General features: G+C 41.4%; 1 protein-coding gene across 1 annotated transcript; it reads left to right on the top strand.

Annotated features, from left to right (window-relative positions):
- Window positions 1-1,557: 1,557 nt before the first annotated feature.
- LOC107223614 lies at window positions 1,558-9,261 on the top strand. The gene is made up of 7 exons (XM_046739383.1): window positions 1,558-2,608; window positions 2,712-4,543; window positions 4,643-4,882; window positions 4,944-5,120; window positions 5,235-5,670; window positions 6,052-6,402; window positions 9,143-9,261. Exons 1-7 carry the CDS (start codon window positions 1,558-1,560, stop codon window positions 9,259-9,261), a joined length of 4,206 nt encoding a protein of 1,401 aa, XP_046595339.1.
- The last annotated feature ends 17,353 nt before the right edge of the window (window positions 9,262-26,614 follow it).

Raw genomic sequence — 26,614 nt, 5'->3', positions numbered from 1 at the left:
TCTGTCGGTAACACCACGCGAACAAGCATTTGATAAATCGAGTTGCCGAGACCCACACCAGTCATCACTATTTCGTCCTTTAACGTCACTGTTACACTCTCCTCGTCGATCCCGATGAAACAACCTTTCTTGGCACAGGCTCCCAACGCTAACAGATTTTTCTTCATCTTCGGAACATACAACACTTTCTCGAACCGCACAGAATTCCATCGACCATCGACAAAAGCTTCGAATTCGATATCGCCCTCTCCCTCGATGTTACACTAGTAGCCGTTACCGAGTACGACCGAGCCACCAACACCCGTGCGGAGATTTACGAACCACTCACGCCGATAAGTAAGATGACGAGAAGCCCCGCTGTCGCCAATCCAGGTTTCTGCCTTATTGACCTCGAGTAAGCGTCGCACTTGTTCGTCCGAGATACTGACGCGTCCATTCGACGTCGTCAATCCACCATTTTTCACGTTTGCCACGAGCACAAACTTCTTTGTTTCATCTCCATCTTTGGCTTTTCCCGCACCACTGGTCCTCCGAGGGCAATCGCGTTGCAAATGGCCTTTTTCGTGACACTTAAAACACTTTATGTTTTTCAGGTCCTTCTTTGGTTTCGAGCACTGCGTTTTTTTCTTCGTACCGCCGCTCTTGATCGCGGCCAATACCTCGACTGCGTCACCACTCGTCACGTGCCTTGATTCCTCGCGCACGAGTCGCCCTGTTAAGCTTTGAATCGTCTGTTTCGCACTGTCGATATTGTCCCACGCCGTCTGAAACCCGTTGTAACTCGGTGGCAAACCCGAAAGAATTTTCGCCATCACGGTGTCGTCGGGTACTACTACACCGACATTCCTTAGTTGCAACGCCATATTCTTAATTTTCGCAACATGTTGCACCACCGTGTCACCCGATTCCATTCGATACGCGTGAAACTTGTTTCGCAAATGCAACTTGCACGACGACGACGTTTGTTCGCTCTTTACCGCCGCTGTGGCCTCCGCCGCCGGCACATCCGAACCGTCCATGACACTATGCACTTTCGCCGCTCGAAACACTGCCTTCATCTCAAATTTTCACGTTAGGAAATTCGAGCCATCGAGCTTCTCGACGCGTCTCACCGAAAAATCGTCCGACATTTTCGCCTAGCAACTCGACGAAAAATAACTGATTAATACACAATTCCTCTCGAAACGTCCTGGGCCCATAACCTGTTGGGATATTTCGGATGAGAAGGGAAAGGTTTCCGTATTAATTAGTTGATGATAATGTTTGGATGAAACTCGATAACAAACTTTATTGATACATAAGCAAACGACGTGGTTACTCGCTCTCCTTTGCCGGAAGACTAAAACGCTCTACGCACATCCGTGCACACCAGCGCTCCTCTCGTCAACCACACACACTGCACCTCCCTTACAGCGCACGCAGGCGCGGGAGATACGAGTTTGATAAACTCACTTTCTCAACATCAGCCTTATCGAAGATCAGTGGAAATCCTTTCGTGTTACCCACGAAAAGATAGCGGAGAACTGTACGCCGGAATTTCTCTCTTCGCCTTACGTCATGTACGACACCTACGACTCGGCGTCGGACACCTACTCAAATACGAAGAAACTCCTTTCGGAATTGAAGGTCAGGGTGAACCGGAACTCGGCACCTGATAACCTCACGTCTCAAGGCTCCCTTCCTCGAATTCCTCTTCCAACTTTCTCCGGTAAATATTCGGAATGGAAATCATTTTCTGATCTTTTCCTCAGTTTTGTTGGCAACCGCGAGGACATCAGCAAGGTAGAGAAGCTTGTCCGTCTCAAGAGCGCGCTCAAGGATGAGGCTGCGAGTCTTCTGTCCAACGTATCAGTGGCTGAGGACAATTACGCTCCAGCCTGGCGGACATTGATCGAGCGGTATAAGAATCGCAGACTTCTGACGAGTTCTCATCTAAATAGACTCCTCGGGCTCACATCTCTGCCTCGGAAATCGGCTCAAGGACTTCTTGCGCTCGTATCGACGACCAAGGAAGTGCTCGATGCGCTCAAGGCGCTAGGACTCCCAGTTGTGCACTGGGATTGTATCGTCGTCCACGTACTCACGCGAATTCTCGACTCTAATACAAGAGAAGTGTGGGAAGTACGACTCGGATCAAGGCTCGTGGTTCCTTCACTTACGGAATTTCTCGAGTTTATCGCGGCTCAGGCCCAGGCCCTTGAGAACTGTGAACGGGAGACGGCTCCATCGAAGGCTCCCGCGAACGCAACGAAACGACCGAGTTATACGCACACGGCCTCGGGAACGGTCCAAGGTGACAACGACAAGGCGCAACCGTCATCGGATAAATATACGTGCTTATGCTGTAACGGCAAGCACTATATCACGACTTGCGCTCGTTTTCTCTCGATGACCTCTGCTGACAGACGAAGTTTGGTGGAGAAAAGTAGGCTCTGCTATAACTGCCTCGGCCCCCACGGAGCAAACTCGTGCCGTTCGGTAAAACGGTGCCAGAAATGTGAGGGAAAACATCATTCCCTCATTCATCAAGGGTCTCCAGGGGATCGGACGAAGGCGGCTCCGGCCACAACGATGGCGGCGGCAACATCGGACCAACCCTCGACATCCGGTAAGCAGGACTGACGACCAGGGGATAGACGTTTTCCTCTCGGTCGGCGGATTAACTCTATTCGGGTACAGGAAGAACTTACAAGGATATTCTTCCAAAACAGATGTGAAGGAGGGAAGTCTCAAGGTCTCGGAAACCCCTCCCCCTCCTCAACCATCAAGGACATCGAACCACGGGCAGCGAGCGTTCAGCAAGAAGGACGCTGCGCAATTCTCCCTCAACTCGGAAGATTTCCCACAAGCAGTTTTACTGGCGACTGCTCGTGCAACAGCTTTCAACGACGATCAAGGACTTTCACAGGCGGTCAGACTACTGATCGATCCCGGTTCTGAACTCTCGTTCATCTCAGAGCAGGTGGTGAATGATCTTCGCTTACAACGGAAAGCAGCGGCTGTTTCAATCATCGGCATCGGAGGATTCAACACGGGTCCAACAAGGGGAGTAGTTTCTCTGAGAATCCAGTCGTTGTTAACTGACGACTCGGTTACAATTTACGCCTACATTCTCATGCGACTCACCACCATCCTGCCATCATTTTCATCGGAAACCATCAAACGCGATCTTTTCAACAATTTACCCCTTTCGGACTCAAAATTTCTTTATCAAGGACCAATCAACGCATTAATCGGAGCGGACGCTTACGACGAAATCATCGAGCCTCAAATCGTCAAGTCGGATTCACACGGTCTCATCGCACAGCAAACAAAACTCGGTTGGGTTATCTCCGGCCCGGTGGACGCAACAGTTCGTCACGTACGAGCATCACATTCAGCTGTGCGAAGCGGCGGCTCGGAGGATGAAGACCTCAGCCAGATAATACAACGGTATTGGATTCAGGAAGAAATCTCATCGACAGCAGGAGCGGAAACAAATCCGGACGATTTGATATGCGAGCAGCATTTCAAGGACACTCACTCAAGGGAGTCCACCGATCGTTATATCGTTCGGTTACCATTCAAGGAATCAACCTCGTTGCTCGGAGAGAGTAAGGCGACGGCTCTACGTTGCCTTCGACGAGTAGCAAAGCGGCTGTCGACGGACGCGTCATATCGGCAGCTGTACACGGAGTTCATCAAGGAACATGAATCTTTGGGCCACATGGAAGCGGTCTCTGACCACTCGGAAACATCGGCGGCGATATACCTCCCCCATCTTGGCGTCCTCAAAGAAGATCGCGTCACAACTAAACTCCGAGTTGTATTCAACGGATCGTGCCGAACCTCTTCAGGCGTATCTATTAACGAGATACTTCATGCGGGCGGCAAACTGCAGGTTGACGCTTCGGATGTCTTGATTTGGTTACGGCGATCGCGCTGGATCTTCGAGACGGATATCGTAAAGATGTTCCGTCAGATCAAGGTACATCAGGACGACTGGGATTACCAGCGTATATTGTGGTTTGACGAGGACGAAAACTTCGTAACATTTCGGTTGACTACGGTTACGTACGGGATGACGTGCGCTCCATGGCTTTCCCTCCGGGTTCTTCACCAACTGACGGAGGACGAAGGACATCGGTTCCCCCTCGCGGTACCATCCCTAACTCAGGGTCGTTATGTCGACGATATCTTCGGCGGTTCAGACACAAGGGACGACATCAAGGCGGTAATCCTCGACCTTATCGGAATATGCAACGCGGGCGGCTTTCCATTGCAAAAATGGAACTCAAATTGTCCGGAAATTCTCAACGAGTTGGGTCTTCAGCCTAGCCCCGACACCACGATTCAATTTGACGATAAGGCTGTAAGCGTGCTCGGCATGTGCTGGCATCCTGCCTCAAATAGTCTTCGCTTCAAGGCTAAGGTATTCGCCTCACCTACCTTTAAAAAACGGTCGGTGTTATCGGAGATATCTCAAGTTTACGATCCCCTCGGGTTCATTTCTCCGGTAATTATTCGAGGGAAGATCCTTATACAGGAACTGTGGCTCCTCAAGGTCGGCTGGGATGATCCACTTCCATCGGACGTTGTCACAAGGTGGCTCGAGTTCCGCACGGAACTCGCACAGTTAAACAATATTATTATCCCTCGCTAGTTACAGATGACTTCCTTGGACACGGTTTTCCATTTGCACGGGTTCTCGGACGCATCGGTAGCCGCGATGAGTGCCGTAGTATACATCAGGACGGAACATCAAGGACAACCCACGACGGTTTCACTGGTCTGCGCCAAGACGAAGGTCACGCCGATCAAGAAACCCGTCATCGCGCGGCTAGAGCTCACGGCTGCACTGATGCTCTCTAAATTGATGGCCTACGCCCAACGAATGTTGGGAGTAGAGACGATACAACTCTACTGCTGGCGGACTCATCGGTTACTCTCGCATGGGTCTTCAGCCATCCCTCGAGGCGGAAGGAGTTTGTGCGGAATCGGGTAGCAAAAATTCAAGAAATCATCCCTCAAGGACAGTGGCGTCACGTAGATGGGATAGAAAATCCGGCGGATTGCGCCTCAAGGGGTATCTCGCCCTCGGACCTGGAAAATCACCCCCTTTGGTGGACGGGCCCGTCATGGTTGGTCGAGCAACCATCGTTTTGGTCAACATCCTCGGGTGACGTCACTGCGGAGGAGGCGCCGGAGGCTCAAACCCTCCACGTCACTCCGCCCTCTCAGCGCACACTATCAAGGCATCGGTTTGGGATCTTCTCGAGCGATACTCGAGACTCTCAAAGTTGCTCCAAGTAACAGCAACGGTAAAACGCGCTATCAGGCGGCTACGTCGGGAGAAAATTTACGAAACCTCAGTTCTCGATACACAAGAACTCGAGGAAGCTCGAATATTCTGGATCAAGGCCATACAAAACCAATTCTACGGGGGAGTTATTAAAACGCTTCAGGACGGCTTCAACGTACCAACATCGGATCCAATTTTTCGACTAACGCCTTTCGTGGATCAACAAGGAATTCTGCGGATCGGGGGGAGATTAAAATTCTCGAACCTCTCGGACGAGGAAAAACGACCGGCAATACTTCCCCGGACATCAAAGTTCACAGACCTCATCGTCGAGGATGCGCACAAGCGGACTCTTCACGGCGGAACTCGACTTACTCTCGCGTGTACACGTGAGAGATATTGGATAATCGGCGGACGCCCGTCGGTACGCGCTCGTATATACAAATGCGTAGTGTGTGCACGGCAACGCGGAATACGAGCGCGCCAATTAATGGCACAGCTTTCGGCCTCAAGGATTACACCGTCTCGTCCTTTTCTCCATTCGGGTGTGGACTACGCCGGGCCGTTCACAATCAAAACGTGGCGAGGAAGAGCGGCGAAATCACGCAAAGGGTACATCACGGTTTTTGTGTGCTTTTCTACTTCGGCGGCACATCTGGAACTCGTTACGGATTATACGTCGGAGGCTTTCGTCGCTACTTATAAACGGTTTACGGGTCGACGCGGAATCTGTGCGACACTTCAAAGCGACAGAGGTACAATACTCGTAGGAGCGGATAAACAACTTCGGAGACTCTTCGAGCAAGCCTCAGCAGAGAACAACCATCTATCGGCTTCCCTCGCATCCCACGGTACAAAATGGATCTTCAACCCAGCGGCGGCTCCTCATTTCGGCGGAAAATGGGAAGCTGCAGTCAAATCGGTAAAGCACCACCTCAAACGGATCATGGGGGACTCGATCCTTACCTATGAGGAATTTACAACCCTCCTGGTCCAGATCGAGGCCATTTTAAACTCTCGGCCTCTCTGCCCTATATCGGACGACCCAAAGGACCTTGCGGCTCTCACTCCTGGTCATTTTCTGATCGAAGAGTCGCTCATCACGGTTCCGGAGCCAGACTGTAGCTCGGACAATATCAATCGGTTGACAAGGCGTCAACTTATTCAATCAAGGATTCAACTCTTTTGGAAAAGATGGTCTCGAGAATGTATACAACGCTTCCAAGCCATCTCCAAGTGGCGGCATCCATCTACGGAGATTAAGGTCGGATCGCTGGTCCTGATAACGGATGAACGGTTTCCGCCATCTCAATGGCCTCTGGCTCGAGTCACTCGAGTCTTTCCGGGTTCAGATGGCCTCGTAAGAGTCGTCGAACTTCGCACGACTACAACAACGCTTACGCGGCCGGTCACCAAGCTCAGTATTTTACCAATCGATTCCTCTGATACTTTACCACAGTCGTGATAAAGTGCGGGCGGAATGTTACGGGTTGGAACTATTAATTCGAGTAATATTCAATTTAAACAGCGAAACATTTGGCTCGGTAGCAACACTGTCATTACGGCGGTTGTCCTTTTCGGTTTCCCCCTCTTAGTCTAGTATGACCGGCTCCTTGACGACTCGGCCATACTAGAACAGTCCTTACGAGGAAACCAAACAAGGCTGTCACGCACTTCGGTATTTTTTTTCCAACTGATTATTAGCGGCTTTCCTCGGAATACATCCTCGTTATAATTCACGGTTTTCTAATCTATGATTAATTTGTTCGGGTACTTCCGTTCTGTGTTTTTTTGTACTAATTTGTTTTCTGTTCGGAAAAAGAGGAAAGCAATCAAGGAAACCTCAATCATCGGTTCGGTACTCGTGCCATTTTCTTTCCCGATTGTGAGAAACACCCGACAGACCAAGTCCCCTCGAAAGAAATCCTACGTTTTCTCATACTCCTCAAGGCTATACGCAACACTTTGACTTTTCCCTGACTTTTCCCTGTTGTAAGAAATTCCCTGACTTTTCCCGGTTTTCCAGGTTTTCCCGGTGCGTACGAACCCTGAATTACGTAAGACAACGTAACTGTATCCAGCTATTCTTCAGTTTCAAACAGAGAATTACGATTGACAGCATAAATTTTTAATTGCGCTAATATAATTAAAATTAAAAAAAAAATCTTATATCTAGTTTTTAATTAAAAAATTGAAAGTAATTTTAATAATGGGAATTCGATCATTGAAAAAGAAGAATTAATTCTCGATTAAATGTTTCTAATTATCAAAATAAAGAACTGATTTTTTATTCAATGTTTCGAATTAACAGAATGAAAACACCCATTAGAATTTTTCGAACTAAAATATATAAGATAATTACGAAAAACAGAAGTAATTGCTATTTCAATTTCTTGGAGTACAAAAAAAGAATCACAAAATTTTTTGAATCAAGGAACAAAAAACAATTCAGAATTGATACTTTGCTTCTACATTCAGGTAGGCACTGGCTTGCCTATCAACGCTGATCTGTACTTCCTATGTAAATATGACTTTTATCCCATAAAATTTACAAATTTATAAATAGAGAAAGGAATAAATTGATGATTAGATTTATATCTTAGGGGTAGTAAACTAGTTCCGAAGAGTGGCTGTCGAACTCATGGGTCAAACTAGACCTTGAACTAGACGGACTCGTCGTGTATAATGCGTGATTACATGTAACTACTCTCTTATTCTCTACGCAGGGAATGGACGGTCGGAAAAAAATAAGTATCAAAGGGCAAAACTGGTTGAAACTGATATCAATCACTGTTGACTGTGAAATTTTTATTCGTAGAAAGGTGATTCTGAGGTTTGACGAACGTTGGTGGGATATCTTCAGTCAGCGATTATCCATTGTGGAAATGCATACATTGTATGTCATGACAACGTGTCGCGAGCTGATGCGCCCGCGGGCCTGAATTCCGTGGGTGGGGTGAATTAAGCCTGCTGCAGTGGCTGATGATGAGCTCACAAGAGCCTTGCTGATATTCTAAAACTCCAAAAGTGATGACAGTGAATTGAGCAATGCGGTCGATTTGTTGTTGACTGAATTATATAGTTTCAATTTTTTACAAATTTTAGGCTATAATATTTTGTCTTGCTACACCTGTTTTCACGATCACGTATTTAGATATCTAAACTCCTGGAACTTAAGTCTTTCGAGATATTAAAAAAATTTTAAATTGCATTACTTTAGGTCGAGGTTTAGTAATACACGGAGTGCACGTTTCTGATGATTCTTAGATTTTTTGCATAGATCTGCAAACCAAAACATATCGGTGGTAATAGCTAGCGTTGATAATTTTTCTCAAAGTTAAGCAAAGAATCGTTGCACGCAGAAGACTCTAAGCTTTCGAAAGATTTTGCAGCCGGCTTCTACTTTTTCTGATACATATGGATCAAATTCCAAAGCCACGTGCCTGTACTTTTTGAGCTGGCGCATTTTTCACTTAACAATAATTAAAATCTATTACGTGGGACTTATAACACTAAATATTCAGAAAAAATATTTTTATATGATATGGATGATTATGGTTTGTGATAAAGTGATCTGTATGTTCAATTGTAAATACGTGCAAATGGAATCTCGGGTTATCTTCTTGCTATACTACTTTCGATTACCGTTTTCGGTACTCATTTTATTGTAGGTGGCTACAAACCACATGTCTCTTTTTTAACAGCCTCTTCAACTTTATCAACTGCACCTTTCGGACACGTAACAACCTAGTTAATTCTCACCTCTCGAACTTAAACTGTAGCAACTAATGCAGCTACGACCAAGGGTGGAGGAGTAGAAAATTAATACATAAACTAGAACTTGATTTTGGTGTATTCAAGGTGCCATAGAAATCAAACTATCAACAGAGTTGTGGAAGCAGAGTAACTACTCCGACAACACTCACATCACGACTGACCTCGTAATTCATCAGCTCATTCTTACACCTCCTCAAGCATGATATTGCTTGTAACAGAAACAAATGTGCAACAGTGCAAGGTATAATCAAAGATGAGTAGGGAGATCTCCAACGCTCGGCTTTTCGTGATACCAGCTAAGTTGGAGCGTCCAGGGGGAGTTCACTCAATGCTTTTAGATGGGACCGAATTTTGGCAGGCTGCAGGAGTACACTGTACCAACACAATATTGAAAAATTCGCAGTTACTATATTTCTATAGTTATTTCTTGCTAGAGTATAGTAACATGTCAGCATTACTTAGGATGTTAAGAGCGCCCTCTACCGAGTAATGTGATTCGAGAAAATTTAAGCGCAGAAGTTTAAATGAAAGAGAATATGATTTTAAAAATTGCAGTTGTAAATAGTTAAATAGCAATAAAAGTCAGCTCCTAAAATAAATAATTTTAAATAAAAATAACAAATCAATAATAAATAGTAAATGACAAATAATGCTCGAAATCACAAAAAAATTCAAGATTACCAATGTTTACACATGTAATCGCAGTAACATAGGGTACAAGAATAGCGGAATATTATTTTCCGGCTGCACATGTGCACATTATTATTATTAGCAGTTCTACCACTCTAAAATATTCACTTCTAGTAGAATTTTGTTTTCGTAACTTGTCGCGCCTTACTCCTGCAGCCTGCCAAAATTGCTTGGAGTGGGGGTAAAGAGTGAACTCCCCCTGGGAGCGTCGACGTGACACCTAGGCGGCCACGCACCGAAGGTGGCCCATTTCCGACCTGACACCAAGCGGCCATGCACCGAAGGTGGCCCACAATCGTGTATATATAGATACACTCGGTTGCTCGAGCAAGTGGTTGCCAATCGCATCCTTGTCCCCGCTCGCACAGATGTTTCCAGGAATGCGAGAATTGGGATTTTTTTTGTTTCAGTTATGAATGTCAGCGAAAAAAAGTATCTCCAGATTTGATAAATCTTGGATTCAATTAGCAGACGCTGAACCAAATTAATTAACTATTCCCAGTCCGAATACTTTTTTTTTTTTTTAATATATATTATTTTTTTATTGATATGAAAATATGTGACGCCTGGTGTTCTCGAATATTTGTGCACGCAGTCTATGGAAAAATATACGAAGCCAGCTCGATAACATTTATGCAAAATGTGCAATGGGCAAGTGGTTGGAGGAAATTTTTTTTTTCTCGAACTGAATCTTCCAGAGAAACATCAGCGAATTCCAAGCAAGCTCCATAAACATACCGAGCAAACGCGCGATCACGGACGTAGCTGTGGTGTGGCTGAGTGGACACCACATGAGGATGAATTTTCAATCACAGGTTTTTGCGCGAAGTTTTCCTGTATTTAAGTTAATTACTGCTGCCTTTGCTATAATACTGCATTCAAGTCTTAAACAAAACACTAAAAAAATAAGTTAACCACTTAATGTAAAACAGAATGTTAGATTGAGCTTAAAATTTAAGCCGGAGTTACATAAACTAAGATAATTACAAGTGCAACATTGTAAATATTGTACATTTATTGTTCATCTAAATAAATATGGTTTCCTCCTCACAAAAAAAAAAAAAAATTAGGATGGAGTGATGCGGGACACGGGTTCGATCGCAGTTCACTCTTTTTATTTATTTTTTTTTAAATTTAATCCCGGCTTTTGTTTTTGTATTTTCGGAGAGAAAAAACAAATGAAAGAAAGAAAATTTCCAGAGCTGGTCGATTTTTTCCTTCTTTCCTTTTGCTTTTTGTTTTACTGAACCCACCCTTCTTGTAGTGGGGGTAACCCAGAAGAGAACAAATAATTGAAACAATAAAATTCCGAGAATGAATCGATTTGTTCCCCGTTTTTGGCGCCTCTTTTTTAATAAGGAAAAGTTTTGACAGTAATGGAAAATAGAGATTACTAAAAGCAAATGTATTGTTTTTTAATAACACCGGCCCAATTAAATTTTAAAAGACTTATGGTTGAATAAACTTCAGATTTGGGTTTAGCGGACCAAAATGCATAAAAATCATACTTGGTCTATAGTTCCACAAATTTTTTTCTTACCAAAACTGCTAATTTTTGGCTATTTTTATGGTTTTTTGCAATTTACTCAAAATTTTGAGGGTGTACGGGCAAAACTGACTTCAGATTCGGATTCAGTGCGTCAAAATACATAAAGATAGGTAGGTCCGGTCAAAAGTACAGACCTCTTTTTTTTATTTTTGTGGACCGGTGTTATTAAAAAACAATACATTTGCTTTTAGTAATCTCTATTTTTCATTACTGTCAAAACTTTTCCTTATTAAAAAAGAGGCGCCAAAAACGGGGAACAAATCGATTCATTCTCGGAATTTTATTGTTTCAATTATTTGTTCTCTTCTGGGTTACCCCCACTACAAGAAGGGTGGGTTCAGTAAAACAAAAAGCAAAAGGAAAGAAGGAAAAAATCGACCAGCTCTGGAAATTTTCTTTCTTTCATTTGTTTTTGCTCTCCGAAAATACAAAAACAAAAGCCGGGATTAAATTTGAAAAAAAAAAAATAAAAAGAGTGAACTGCGATCGAACCCGTGTCCCGCATCACTCCATACTCATTTTTTTTTTTTTTTTTTTGAGGAGGAAACCATATTTATTTAGATGAACAATAAATGTACAATATTTACAATGTTGCACTTGTAATTATCTTAGTTTATGTAACTCCGGTTTAAATTTTAAGCTCAATCCAACATTCTGTTTTACATTAAGTGGTCAACTTATTTTTTTAGTGTTTTGTTTAAGACTTGAATGCAGTATTATAGCAAAGGCAGCAGTAATTAACTTAAATACAGGAAAACTTCGCGCAAAAACCTGTGATTGAAAATTCATCCTCATGTGGTATCCACTCAGCCACACCACAGCTACGTCCGTGAGCGCGCGTTTGCTCGGTATATTTATGGAGCTTGCTTGGAATTCGCTGATGCTTCTCTGGAAGATTCAGTTCGAGAAAAAAAAATTTCCCCCAACCACTTGCCCATTGCACATTTTGCATAAATGTTATCGAGCTGGCTTCGTATATTTTTCCATAGACTGCGTGCACAAATATTCGAGAACACCAGGCGTCACATATTTTCATATCAATAAAAAAATAATATATTGTAACGTTCTAGACGTTACGTTAATAAAATATGGATCCGCGAGTTTACTTATTAAGTCAAAGAAATCAAGAGCGTGAATAAAATATTGTGAAAATGCTTTTAATGCGTAATATCTGTTTCTCGTTTAAAGTCTGAAACAAGACTGTTTTTACAATAATGTCGGTTGGCGCAGCAACCTTATTCTTTTTAAAGACATAAGAGGTTTATAAACGTCTTTTATCTATGCTGACTACTAGATCATTAAAGAGGGGGCAAAACGGGTGATTTCACCCTTTGTAACACTACTCCCCCCCCGCTGAAAAGAGTCGTCCCGACGCGGGAAAGATAAAACAATTATAAAAGTAGTCTAGTAGTCAGTGCTCAAAGGTGAGTTGGAGCTGTGGCTCTAAAAATTTAAGAACTCCCTTTTTTACTATCTGGCATTTGTCCACAGTCTCAAGGTAAACCACAGAAAACCTTGAGCAGATTGTTGAGCGTTAAATAATTTCAAAAATTTATGTGCCTTGTTTTTACAAAGGTAAGTGTTATCTAGTGTCATGTGGCTTCATGAATTTGAAGACAACGGAATCATCCGAATCGCCGTCGAAAAGAAAATCCATTCCTATGGAAGAACTCTGGGTCCTAGGCAACATAAAGCTGATTCCCTCTGAGAACCGGCACAGGAAACAGGGAAAAGGAATGGGTGACTGAATCCAAGGCTGCTTCAGAGACAGCACACCCTAGAGTTTGGAGGACAAATGTGAGTGGTGGTATAACAATTCAAATTCACTAAGTGAATTTGGGAGTTAGTGAATTTGGGAGAATACACGAATAAAATAAATGAAATATGTGTTCAAAAGAAAAGAAACGATCTTATCTGAATCATTTCTGCGTCCTTCTTCAAAATAAGACCACCAGTCATCTTCAGGAATCGGGGAAAGATTGGATGGGAAAAGGCTGTGTCAAGTAACCTGAAAAAGTACTCACAAAAACTGACACTTAAGGTTAATAAAATGTGACAATCAAGCAATCGCTCATCGACCTCGAAAAATAATCGTGGCTCTTTTCACATTAATAAACCAAAGCCTATCCAATACAAAACTCGATTCTAGAGAAAAAGGTTTTAGAAAAACTTGGTCGGCTGTAGTTTCTACAATTATAACCAAAACAGGAGCCGATAGAGAAGAAAAGGTTTGATTTACTAGCCAATCCTCATGAACCTCATGAATAGTTCTGAGTAGCCTAAAGAAATACTCGATTTTTCCTCACGAGAACGGGAACTAACTCGATCAAAAGAAGTTTCTGGGGAAACTCGCAAATAAACAATCAAATCTACTCTGAGTTCAGACGAGCGAATGAGAAGATCAAAATTTTTCATCAATAAATGAGATTTGAAGTCGCGAAAATTACCTAACCTTCGACGAGCTTCATTTCCCTGACAGGCAATAAAATAGGTTGGGAATGCCTGTAACGCATAACCAAAATAATTCAAAGAAAGAGGTTAACTCCAATGATAATTTTATATAAAAACGTCTGAAACTAGTTCCTCAAACCAGCCTCAGAAGAAGAGTTAGTTTGAGGATTGAGGATTTTCTTCCCCAACCTCTTTATCTCTTCTTCGCCAATTATAGGAATCTGAATGCGAGTTTTGTATCATTTCTCTACTATTCTTTTTAAGTAAAAAGCAATGATTAGCATCATGTCCTATTTTATGACAAAATAAACACGTTACTACATTTTGATCTGTCATAACTGCGCCTCTAATTTCGTGTTTGTTACTCTGATTCTGAAGAGAACCACGATTTACACGATTATAATACTTGTTATTATTTTTATTGCTGTAATTTTGAGGCTTTGACTCCTCCGAGTGTTCAAAACCTCGTCTTTCTGAGGTGTTTTCGGACACCTCAATCCGACGAAGCCTGTTCAGCCCAAAATATTGTTTCCTCATTGCTTCCACCTCGAGGGCTTTGGCCGTTGCCTCTCGCAGAGAAGTGAGACCCGATGTCCCAACTGCCATTTTGATTTCCGGATCACTAATTGCGCTTAAAAAGGCTTGAGTCGCTAATAAATTACGAGACGGCTCGTGATCTGGCAATGCTACACGTGAAAGCCGTTCTATATCCTGGCTAAGAGACGCGAGGTCTTCGTCTCGTCCTTGTTTTCTCGTCTGTAATTGAGCCGTATACAGTTTCGTCAAGTGGTCATTCCCGTATCTCAACTTTAGTGCAGAGCTAAGTTTCTCATAATCGGAAATTTCTTCTTCAGACAATGCCGTTAAAACATTCAGAGCCGGCGTCCGAAGACAAGAGGCAAGGCTGTGGGCCCTCATGGCGGAGTCCCACTGATTATGCTTTGCAATAGTGTTAAATTGACGTTCATACTCTGCCCATGGAATCTTTCCGTCAAAAATTGGCGGTTTCAAAGGACAAAAGGATTTCTCATAAATCTGAGAAGTAACCCCAGGAAGTCTCGAATTATTCAATTGACTCAAATGAGAGTATTGAGGCTGAACCTGAGACAAAGGCTCGGAAAAATCAACCTCATTATTTACTCTGTTTCTACAAACTGGGGATTCAACTACTCCCTTAGTAAAAGGCACAGACCTTGAATCTCGAACATCCTGGATTTGTCCTGGATGTCGGATCTCTTGAACAACGGGAACAGGAACAGGCGAGGGAACAGGAGAGGGAACAGGAGTAGCAACTCTAGAACCTTGTGGTGTAACAGCCTGTCCTCCAGTGCCACTCATTTGATGAACGGATTGAAGGGCCACCACAGTCGTCCGAAGAAGGTCTTGAAGATTAGTTTCTGAACGCTCTCGAGCCTCCCCTTCTCGCTTCCGTTGTTCTTGTTGCTCTTGAAGCAGCTGGATTAGTTGTTGCTGTTGTTGAGCAGCAGTTTCTTGTTGTTGTGTCAAGATCTTCAGTAGATCAAGCTGAGAGACCGCCGAAGAAGTTAAAAGAGGGTCTACTGAAGGTGATAAAATTTCTTCTGGAACCCTCGGATTTTCCATGAGAGAAGATTCTTCTCCACTTTCCCTTCGACGTGAGCGCGTCATACGACTACTGCTCATTGTTTATTACACGCACTGAATCGACTTAATTGAAAAGAAACTCAAGATCCCGCTTCTGACACCAAATGTAACGTTCTAGACGTTACGTTAATAAAATATGGATCCGCGAGTTTACTTATTAAGTCAAAGAAATCAAGAGCGTGAATAAAATATTGTGAAAATGCTTTTAATGCGTAATATGTGTTTCTCGTTTAAAGTCTGAAACAAGACTGTTTTTACAATAATGTCGGTTGGCGCAGCAACCTTATTCTTTTTAAAGACATAAGAGGTTTATGAACGTCTTTTATCTATGCTGACTACTAGATCATTAAAGAGGGGGCAAAACGGGTGATTTCACCCTTTGTAACAATATATTAGAAAAAAAAAAAAAGTATTCGGACTGGGAATAGTTAATTAATTTGGTTCAGCGTCCGCTAATTGAATCCAAGATTTATCAAATCTGGAGATACTTTTTTTCGCTGACATTCATAACTGAAACAAAAAAAATCCCAATTCTCGCATTCCTGGAAACATCTGTGCGAGCGGGGACAAGGATGCGATTGGCAACCACTTGCTCGAGCAACCGAGTGTATCTATTGTAACCAATATTTTTAAATGACGTTGAGGGTAAAACGATATAACGATAATTGGTTACCCTACGGCGCAGTCACTAACCTGAATAAGTAGATAGAGAGAGATACTAAGGGAGAAAGATACGATTGTTGGGCGCCAGACGCACATGCGTCAAAAATAGAGAATTAGAGAAAAAGATAAAGGTAAAGGTAAAGGTAATAGATAAAGGTGAGGTCAGGTTCTACGACGGTTTTGCACAGTTCGCTCAGAGAGACAAGATAATGGTAGAGGGGCGGAGTCGAATCCAATAGATAAAATAAGAAACAGGTGAAGCAGGAATAATATCAAATATATTAAACAAGAAGCGATAAGTTTAATGACAAGCAAGTAGCTGAAGAGATTGCGATACAATTACGATAAATGCGATAATTAACAATATTTACAGCCAGAGAAAGGTTAAGCGATAGAGTTAACAAATAACGGAACGTTTTCCGAATAAGCGGGAAATATGCGCAAGCTCGCGATACTAAAGGTAACGATTAACACGGTTTTAAGATAGATAGGCAGAACAGAAAAGACATCCGGTACTTAAATTAAGCGGTAAGCAAATAAATCATAAAATATGAGAGGCGATTATAAACACATGCGAAATACAACAATTGTAATAGTTATCACATTACCAGAATGATCAGAAATAGGCAGACAGGGAATTATGAATTACAAGATAAATTCAAGCGACAGGTCAAATAGAAAATTATCATAAAATATAGAGAATAACAGATAATACGTAGTCTCTAGTTTGCGGTAAGTGCGAGAGAAAGAGAGATAATATTCGTTACGATAAAAGGCAATTCAAGATAAGACAAACAATATGCTAGATAATTAATATGCAACGTACGGCAAACCAAATAGACTACGGACAACTGCGATCAGCGATATTAGCGAAGAAAATAGTGAAAAAGATGTTATGCGATACGGCACAATACTCCAATGTCAAATGAACGACGAGCGGGACCGCGCAGCGATGTAAGATCGCTCCCGCGGTACACTCACTAAGATACGATAATCAGCGGTAATAGGTAAAGAGACAGATAGAAACTAATCAGAGAAAATATAACAAAATAGCAATGCTCAGTAGCTAAGATAAAAATTGATCCTTCAACGGAACGCGCTGCTAGACAGCGACATTAGACATTCAAATTTTCCATAAGAGAAAGATAATAAAATAAAGCAATAGTCACTACAATGCGTAAGTAATAGTCAACCAGTCGCGAAGTTACTTGCAATAAGACAGAGAAGGGGACAAGATAAGAGATAAGAGAGAATAAGGTACGAGCCCAGGTGGCTCAAGCAGACCAACTGCAAGATAAAGAGAAAAGATACGAGCCCAATTGGCTCAAGCAGACCAACTGCAAGATAAAGAGAGAAAGAGATAAAGGTAAAGGTACGATATATTGCAAGTAATCTCGTGGCTTCGCAAAATAGAAAAGGAACCTCACTTACGTGAAAGAAGATCTAACAGGTGTGAGAGAATGCGATACGATAGCGGTAACTGAAGCGATAAGTAGCGATAAGGCACAGAAGATTACGATAGCACGTCGGTATGATACAAGAACTGAACGTAGAGTGACGAGGTAAGCGATGATCCTGATTTTCGTCAAGCTGCTGTCACGTGATTCTTCCTCAAATTTGCGGTATTCTAATTGGACCAGCAGGTCGCGTAGGTCTGGTCTACGGGTAGGCGGCGATAATCCCTCGCCGCTTGTTTTTCTTTTCCCTCGACGACAGGTATCGAGGTATCGGGACGTCGGAAGGTGGTTAGAGATGTTTTCCTTCAGCTATGCGGTATCGTTGGTGAGAGGGGGGGGGTCGTACTGCTCATGTGTTGCGATATTGAGGTGTGCGGCAATATTACGTCACCGGTCCTTTGGACTTGCGATCGACTGTAACTCACTCCTTGCTTTACTGGTACTCCCCGTTGTAGCTATTTCGTCGGTGCTGCATCCCGGCCCTCGCTCATTGAAGCCCTCATGCCGGAACGATCTGGTGGTGATGGCCCTCAACCCGGATCCCCACACTAGATCCACCAGATCCACGTGGTCAGCATATCATTAGCCTATTCCACGCCGCAGTCCTTCGATAAGACGGTTCGTGAAGAGAAAACCGTCTTCTATTGGATAGTCAACGACTTAGTAGATGTTAGGGTCGGTTCAGCTCCAGGCTGATAAGTATCGTCGACGGGAGGCTTCGTTGTGTTTTTGACGCACAGCCCTGTACGCCGCCTAACGATGCATCCGAGCGGTAGAAGCATTCATTCGTGGTTCGGCTCCTGGCCGATAATTCTCAAATAGTTGGAGGTGCTGTTTGTGCATCACGCACGACCCTGTTCGACAACTAGATAGGCACCCATCGGGAGTGGTTTCAGCGGTATTCGTTTGTCTGTAGTCGGTGGTGGTCGATGTTGAGCTGGTACGTGACCCCTGTCAGGCAGTGTCCTGGTATCTTGACGCGAAGGTCTCGCGGATGGTCTCGTAGAGCATTACAGAATTAGAAAATAGCATACAATTAGCTAAGTAAAGAGAATTCAACTTAAAGATAATTAGTCATTCATTTTTGGAGTATTGGCCTCAGACGTGCTTTCGTTGTTTTTAGTGATATCTGCACCTAGGGGTATGCGATAATTAAACAAAGTGACGGGGTACAAAATACCACGTCACACTATATATACACGATTGTGGGCCACCTTCGGTGCATGGCCGCTTGGTGTCAGGTCGGAAATGGGCCACCTTCGGTGCGTGGCCGCCTAGGTGTCACGTCGACGCTCCAACTTAGCTGGTATCACGAAAAGCCGAGCGTTGGAGATCTCCCTACTCATCTCTGGTATAATTATGTAGCAGATTAAAACTATGAGTACCTTTTGATAACGGTAGTACGTACAGCCGACAGGATAAAAATTGACTTCACGGATAATGTGGCGTTGGAAACAGTATCTAATAATCTGAAAACTATCGGATGATTTCTCTCGAAAATCAGTTATTGACAAATAGCCGTTGATTTTTCAATAATGTTATTTATATAATTCTGAACATTGCAAAACTTGCCCTGTGAAAGTCAGATTTTTCCCGTCCTTTTTAGTACATTGAGACACTATGAATTGACAATAATTACTATTTAGCATTTCAACAATTGAGAAGAAAAATATGGTCTCATAAGTACGTCAATATTATGCCAGAGGTGAAAATTTTTTTGAGCTATTTTTCGCTACACTTCCAAAAAGTTGTATGACTGAATGACAATGTTCACAGCTTATCAAAATATAAAATAAATCTACAAGAATATTATTTTTCATTCCAGTAAATTTGTAACGAACCTCATGATGGATTCATTTTCATTATTCATTTTCATATGCATTCAAGAACTTGCGTAATTTTTGACAATTAAAACCCAATTACCGCTTCCAAATTTTTGAAAAACTAAAATAAGCCTTAAGGGGGGAAGTCCATGTAAAATTTTCAAAAAATCGATTTTTTTTTTCGTCAATCTGAAAATATAGTATGTTGAGCGTGTACTGACGAGAGGAAAAAAAATCTCGAATATTGAAGTTATAGCTAATATAATGGAGCGGGCCGGAGTGCGTATTGTAAAGTAGCGAGCCAGTAATAATTCCGGAGTCCCAACGACTTGTGTTGATGTAGAAAAACGATACTAAAACATTATGTTACCACCAATCACAAATAATTAGATAAATAATAACATAAATAATTATAACACTTATTGTGCAGTTCTTAGTTACCTAAATCAACAACAATTTCGGTTTTGATGATCAAAAATACTGACTTAATAAATTTGACAACACGTACAACAATATACAATATACACTGCGGAGCATTCATTATAATATTAGTGAATGTCCCGAACGCCTGTAGCCCAGTCAATTCTCCGTCCGAAGCGAGGGCTCCGCGGTGTTCACTATTAGCTCCCCCTCCCGCAGCGACCCGTTCGGCGTGTCTCTTGTATTGTTTCCGCGGATAAGTTCAAGCAACGAAGATCGAGTCACAGAAGCGTACGGCTTATGGGCCGCTTGAAGCAAAACTTTCCGCGACTCGTAAATCCGTAAGGTGGCTCTACCGTCGGTCGACAATAGAGAGTTGGCACGATCACCCCACTCGCCGGTCGGAGCCAACACACCGACACTGTACGCATTAGTATAGAGCGCTGTACGTGAGCCACGTACGCAAAGGCGCCACTAGCGACACCTTGCTGTTGGGGTGGTAGCTCATCCGAGCACCCCAACCAGAGATGAGTAGGGAGATCTCCAACGCTCGGCTTTTCGTGATACCAGCTAGGTTGAAGCGTCGACGTGACACCTAGGCGGCCACGCACCGAAGGTGGCCCATTTCCGACCTGACACCTAGGCGGCCATGCACCGAAGGTGGCCCACAATCGTGCATATATAGATACACTCGGTCGCTCGAGCAAGCGGTTGCCAATCCCATCCTTGTCCCCGCTCGCACAAATGTTTCCAGGAATGCAAGAATTGGGATTTTTTTGTTTCAATTATGAATGTCAGCGAATAAAAGTGTCTCCAGATTTGATAAATTTTGGATTCAATTAGCGGACGCTGAACCAAAATAATTAACCATTCCCAGCCCGAATACTTTTTTTTTTTTTTTTAATAAATATTATTTTTTTATTGATATGAAAATATGTGACGCCTGGTGTTCTCGAATATTTGTATACGCAGTCTATGGCAAAATATAGGAAGCCAGCTCGATAACATTTATGCAAAATGTGCAATGGGCAAGTGGTTGGAGGAAATTTTTTTTTCTCGAACTGAATCTTCCAGAGAACCATCAGCGAATTCCAAGCAAGCTCCATAAACATACCGAGCAAACGCGCGATCACGGACGTAGCTGTGGTGTGGCTGAGTGGATACCACATGAGGATGAATTTTCAATCACAGGTTTTTGCGCGAAGTTTTCCTGTATTTAAGGTAATTACTGCTGCCTTTGCTATAATACTGCATTCAAGTCTTAAACAAAACACTAAAAAATAAGTTAACCACTTAATGTGAAACAAAATGTTAGATTGAGCTTAAAATTTAAGCCGGAGTTACATAAACTAAGATAATTACAAGTGCAATATTGTAAATATTGAACATTTATTGTTCATCTAAATAAATATGGTTTCCTCCTCAAAGAAAAAAAAAAAAAAAACATGAGGATGGAGTGATGCGGGACACGGGTTCGATCGCAGTTCACTCTTTTTTTTTTTTTATTTTTAAATTCAATCCCGGCTTTTTTTTGTATTTTCGGAGAGAAAAAACAAATCAAAGAACGAAAATTTCGAGAGCCGGTCGATTTTTTCCTTCTTTCCTTTTGCTTTTTTTTTACTGAACCCACCTTTTTTGTAGTGGGGGTAACCCAGAAGAGAACAAATAATTGAAACAATAAAATTCCGAGAGCGAATCGATTTGTTCCCCGTTTTTAGCGCCTCTTTTTTGATAAGGAAAAGTTTTGACAGTAATGTAAAATAGAGATTGCTAAACACAGATGTATTGTTTTTTAATAACACCGGCCCACAAAAAAAAAGTGGTCTGTACTTTTGACCGGACCTACCTATCTTTATGTATTTTGACGCGCTCAATCCGAATCTGAAGTCAGTTTTGCCCGTACATCCTCAAAATTTTGAGTAAATTGCAAAAAACTATAAAAATCGCCAAAAATTAGCATTTTTGGTAAGAAAAAAATTTATGGAAGTATAGACCAAGTATGATTTTTATGCATTTTGGTCCGCTAAACCCAAATCTGAAGTTTATTCAACCATAAGCCTTTTAAAATTTAATTCGGCCGGTGTTATTAAAAAACAATACATTTGTTTTTAGTAATCTCTATTTTCCATTACTGTCAAAACTTTTCCTTATTAAAAAAAAAAAACGCCCATTTTACATCAGTCTTGACGAGCATTTCTTAAGAAGTTTGAGAGATGCGAGATCGGAACGACAAAATTGTTTCAGTAGCAACAATGTATGGACCCCTCTCCTTTTCTGATATTGGCAGCCAGTTAAGAGGCTTCACAGTGTTCAGTTTAGTGCCAGCAGCGCTCGAGGTAGCAAGATGGTAAGTGAATTACATAATTATTTTACATGTATGGAAAAACCGGCAGGTTTGACGATCGTCTATTTACTTTATAGATTAAGAAGAGCAAAAAAGGGAAGGACTTGTAGTCGTATTTTATACTTTATATAATTTTCCTTGAATTGTCAGACGTTTTTATTTTTGATTGTATAGGAAGAAGATGTGTGGGGAATTCCATTCTAGTGCCCAAGAATACAGTACACATTTTCGATCATTTTTTTTTTTTTTTTGGAAAACATTTTCCTCAATTTCCAAATTTCCTTAATTTTTTGGTATTCAAATCGATTCTTAACAATTTTGCGCACAGGTGGGATTTCTTTAATTATTTTTTCCCTAATCCTGAGGATATTTCCTATCTGAGACCACTGTCAATAGGCGAGATTCCGGATATCATAAAATTACCTTTTTTTCTGATTGAAAAGAAAATCACATAAGGCCACTAAGAACTCGAAATGAAAATCTGAAAAAATTAGAGATGTTTTTTTATATTCTAAGCCATTGACGTAAACAATCCGTTTAACGACCATCCTAATAGATATACATTGTATATAGGGCATTCCGCGTCAAATTTGCAACCCATGTACCTCACCCTCTTCGATTTTGATAATTCTTTAGTATGATGTTAAAACCACGGTTTCAATCGACTTGAAACAGTGTCGGAATTTTTCGCAGATTTCTTTAGCCACCACTGAAATGGAAAAAAATTGTAAAACCAATTCCGAAAAAGCTTCTTTTAAAATTCTGAAGAAATTCACACTGATTTTATAATTAAGAATATTATTTGTAAGCACGACACGATAACGGGATCTCAACATCTACTACTTTTCTAGCAAGTTTTTAGTTTTCTTGGATCTTTGGGTAACTTAAAAAAAAAGAATGAAATGGTATGAACTGTATTCAGGCCTTCTGGCATTCCTCTAAATTTCAGAAAAATTGGAATCCATTAATAATAGAGAAATTTATGACCGAACAAATAAATAGAAACTCCAATTCCGGCATGAGAAAAAAAAACTTGCTAGAAAAGTAGTAGATGTTGAGATCCCGTTATCGTGTCGTGCTTACAAATAATATTCTTAATTATAAAATCAGTGTGAATTTCTTCAGAATTTTAAAAGAAGCTTTTTCGGAATTGGTTTTACAATTTTTTTCCATTTCAGTGGTGGCTAAAGAAATCTGCGAAAAATTCCGACACTGTTTCAAGTCGATTGAAACCGTGGTTTTAACATCATACTAAAGAATTATCAAAATCGAAGAGGGTGAGGTACATGGGTTGCAAATTTGACGCGGAATGCCCTATATACAATGTATATCTATTAGGATGGTCGTTAAACGGATTGTTTACGTCAATGGCTTAGAATATAAAAAAACATCTCTAATTTTTTCAGATTTTCATTTCGAGTTCTTAGTGGCCTTATGTGATTTTCTTTTCAATCAGAAAAAAAGGTAATTTTATGATATCCGGAATCTCGCCTATTGACAGTGGTCTCAGATAGGAAATATCCTCAGGATTAGGGAAAAAATAATTAAAGAAATCCCACCTGTGCGCAAAATTGTTAAGAATCGATTTGAATACCAAAAAATTAAGGAAATTTGGAAATTGAGGAAAATGTTTTCCAAAAAAAAAAAAAAAATGATCGAAAATGTGTACTGTATTCTTGGGCACTAGAATGGAATTCCCCACACATCTTCTTCCTATACAATCAAAAATAAAAACGTCTGACAATTCAAGGAAAATTATATAAAGTATAAAATACGACTACAAGTCCTTCCCTTTTTTGCTCTTCTTAATCTATAAAGTAAATAGACGATCGTCAAACCTGCCGGTTTTTCCATACATGTAAAATAATTATGTAATTCACTTACCATCTTGCTACCTCGAGCGCTGCTGGCACTAAACTGAACACTGTGAAGCCTCTTAACTGGCTGCCAATATCAGAAAAGGAGAGGGGTCCATACATTGTTGCTACTGAAACAATTTTGTCGTTCCGATCTCGCATCTCTCAAACTTCTTAAGAAATGCTCGTCAAGACTGATGTAAAATGGGCGTTTTTTTTTTTTAATAAGGAAAAGTTTTGACAGTAATGGAAAATAGAGATTACTAAAAACAAATGTATTGTTTTTTAATAACACCGGCCGAATTAAATTTTAAAAGGCTTATGGTTGAATAAACTTCAGATTTGGGTTTAGCGGACCAAAATGCATAAAAATCATACTTGGTCTATACTTCCATAAATTTTTTTCTTACCAAAAATGCTAATTTTTGGCGATTTTTATAGTTTTTTGCAATTTACTCAAAATTTTGAGGATGTACGGGCAAAACTGACTTCAGATTCGGATTGAGCGCGTCAAAATACATAAAGATAGGTAGGTCCGGTCAAAAGTACAGACCACTTTTTTTTTGTGGGCCGGTGTTATTAAAAAACAATACATCTGTGTTTAGCAATCTCTATTTTACATTACTGTCAAAACTTTTCCTTATCAAAAAAGAGGCGCTAAAAACGGGGAACAAATCGATTCGCTCTCGGAATTTTATTGTTTCAATTATTTGTTCTCTTCTGGGTTACCCCCACTACAAAAAAGGTGGGTTCAGTAAAAAAAAAGCAAAAGGAAAGAAGGAAAAAATCGACCGGCTCTCGAAATTTTCGTTCTTTGATTTGTTTTTTCTCTCCGAAAATACAAAAAAAAGCCGGGATTGAATTTAAAAATAAAAAAAAAAAAAGAGTGAACTGCGATCGAACCCGTGTCCCGCATCACTCCATCCTCATGTTTTTTTTTTTTTTTTCTTTGAGGAGGAAACCATATTTATTTAGATGAACAATAAATGTTCAATATTTACAATATTGCACTTGTAATTATCTTAGTTTATGTAACTCCGGCTTAAATTTTAAGCTCAATCTAACATTTTGTTTCACATTAAGTGGTTAACTTATTTTTTAGTGTTTTGTTTAAGACTTGAATGCAGTATTATAGCAAAGGCAGCAGTAATTACCTTAAATACAGGAAAACTTCGCGCAAAAACCTGTGATTGAAAATTCATCCTCATGTGGTATCCACTCAGCCACACCACAGCTACGTCCGTGATCGCGCGTTTGCTCGGTATGTTTATGGAGCTTGCTTGGAATTCGCTGATGGTTCTCTGGAAGATTCAGTTCGAGAAAAAAAAATTTCCTCCAACCACTTGCCCATTGCACATTTTGCATAAATGTTATCGAGCTGGCTTCCTATATTTTGCCATAGACTGCGTATACAAATATTCGAGAACACCAGGCGTCACATATTTTCATATCAATAAAAAAATAATATTTATTAAAAAAAAAAAAAAAAGTATTCGGGCTGGGAATGGTTAATTATTTTGGTTCAGCGTCCGCTAATTGAATCCAAAATTTATCAAATCTGGAGACACTTTTATTCGCTGACATTCATAATTGAAACAAAAAAATCCCAATTCTTGCATTCCTGGAAACATTTGTGCGAGCGGGGACAAGGATGGGATTGGCAACCGCTTGCTCGAGCGACCGAGTGTATCTATATATGCACGATTGTGGGCCACCTTCGGTGCATGGCCGCCTAGGTGTCAGGTCGGAAATGGGCCACCTTCGGTGCGTGGCCGCCTAGGTGTCACGTCGACGCTTCAACCTAGCTGGTATCACGAAAAGCCGAGCGTTGGAGATCTCCCTACTCATCTCTGGTTGGGGTGCTCGGATGAGCTACCACCCCAACAGCAAGGTGTCGCTAGTGGCGCCTTTGCGTACGTGGCTCACGTACAGCGCTCTATACTAATGCGTACAGTGTCGGTGTGTTGGCTCCGACCGGCGAGTGGGGTGATCGTGCCAACTCTCTATTGTCGACCGACGGTAGAGCCACCTTACGGATTTACGAGTCGCGGAAAGTTTTGCTTCAAGCGGCCCATAAGCCGTACGCTTCTGTGACTCGATCTTCGTTGCTTGAACTTATCCGCGGAAACAATACAAGAGACACGCCGAACGGGTCGCTGCGGGAGGGGGAGCTAATAGTGAACACCGCGGAGCCCTCGCTTCGGACGGAGAATTGACTGGGCTACAGGCGTTCGGGACATTCACTAATATTATAATGAATGCTCCGCAGTGTATATTGTATATTGTTGTACGTGTTGTCAAATTTATTAAGTCAGTATTTTTGATCATCAAAACCGAAATTGTTGTTGATTTAGGTAACTAAGAACTGCACAATAAGTGTTATAATTATTTATGTTATTATTTATCTAATTATTTGTGATTGGTGGTAACATAATGTTTTAGTATCGTTTTTCTACATCAACACAAGTCGTTGGGACTCCGGAATTATTACTGGCTCGCTACTTTACAATACGCACTCCGGCCCGCTCCATTATATTAGCTATAACTTCGTCAGTATTCGAGATTTTTTTTCCTCTCGTCAGTACACGCTCAACATACTATATTTTCAGATTGACGAAAAAAAAATCAATTTTTTGAAAATCTTACATGGACTTCCCTTCTTAATGACAATAATAAATTT

Source organism: Neodiprion lecontei, chromosome 5, assembly GCF_021901455.1.
Source record: "Neodiprion lecontei isolate iyNeoLeco1 chromosome 5, iyNeoLeco1.1, whole genome shotgun sequence".
In the NCBI taxonomy this organism is placed as follows: Eukaryota; Metazoa; Arthropoda; class Insecta; order Hymenoptera; family Diprionidae; genus Neodiprion; species Neodiprion lecontei.
The sequence above is the reverse complement of the archived record's forward strand: the minus strand, read 5'-3'. Positions and strand labels throughout refer to the sequence as shown.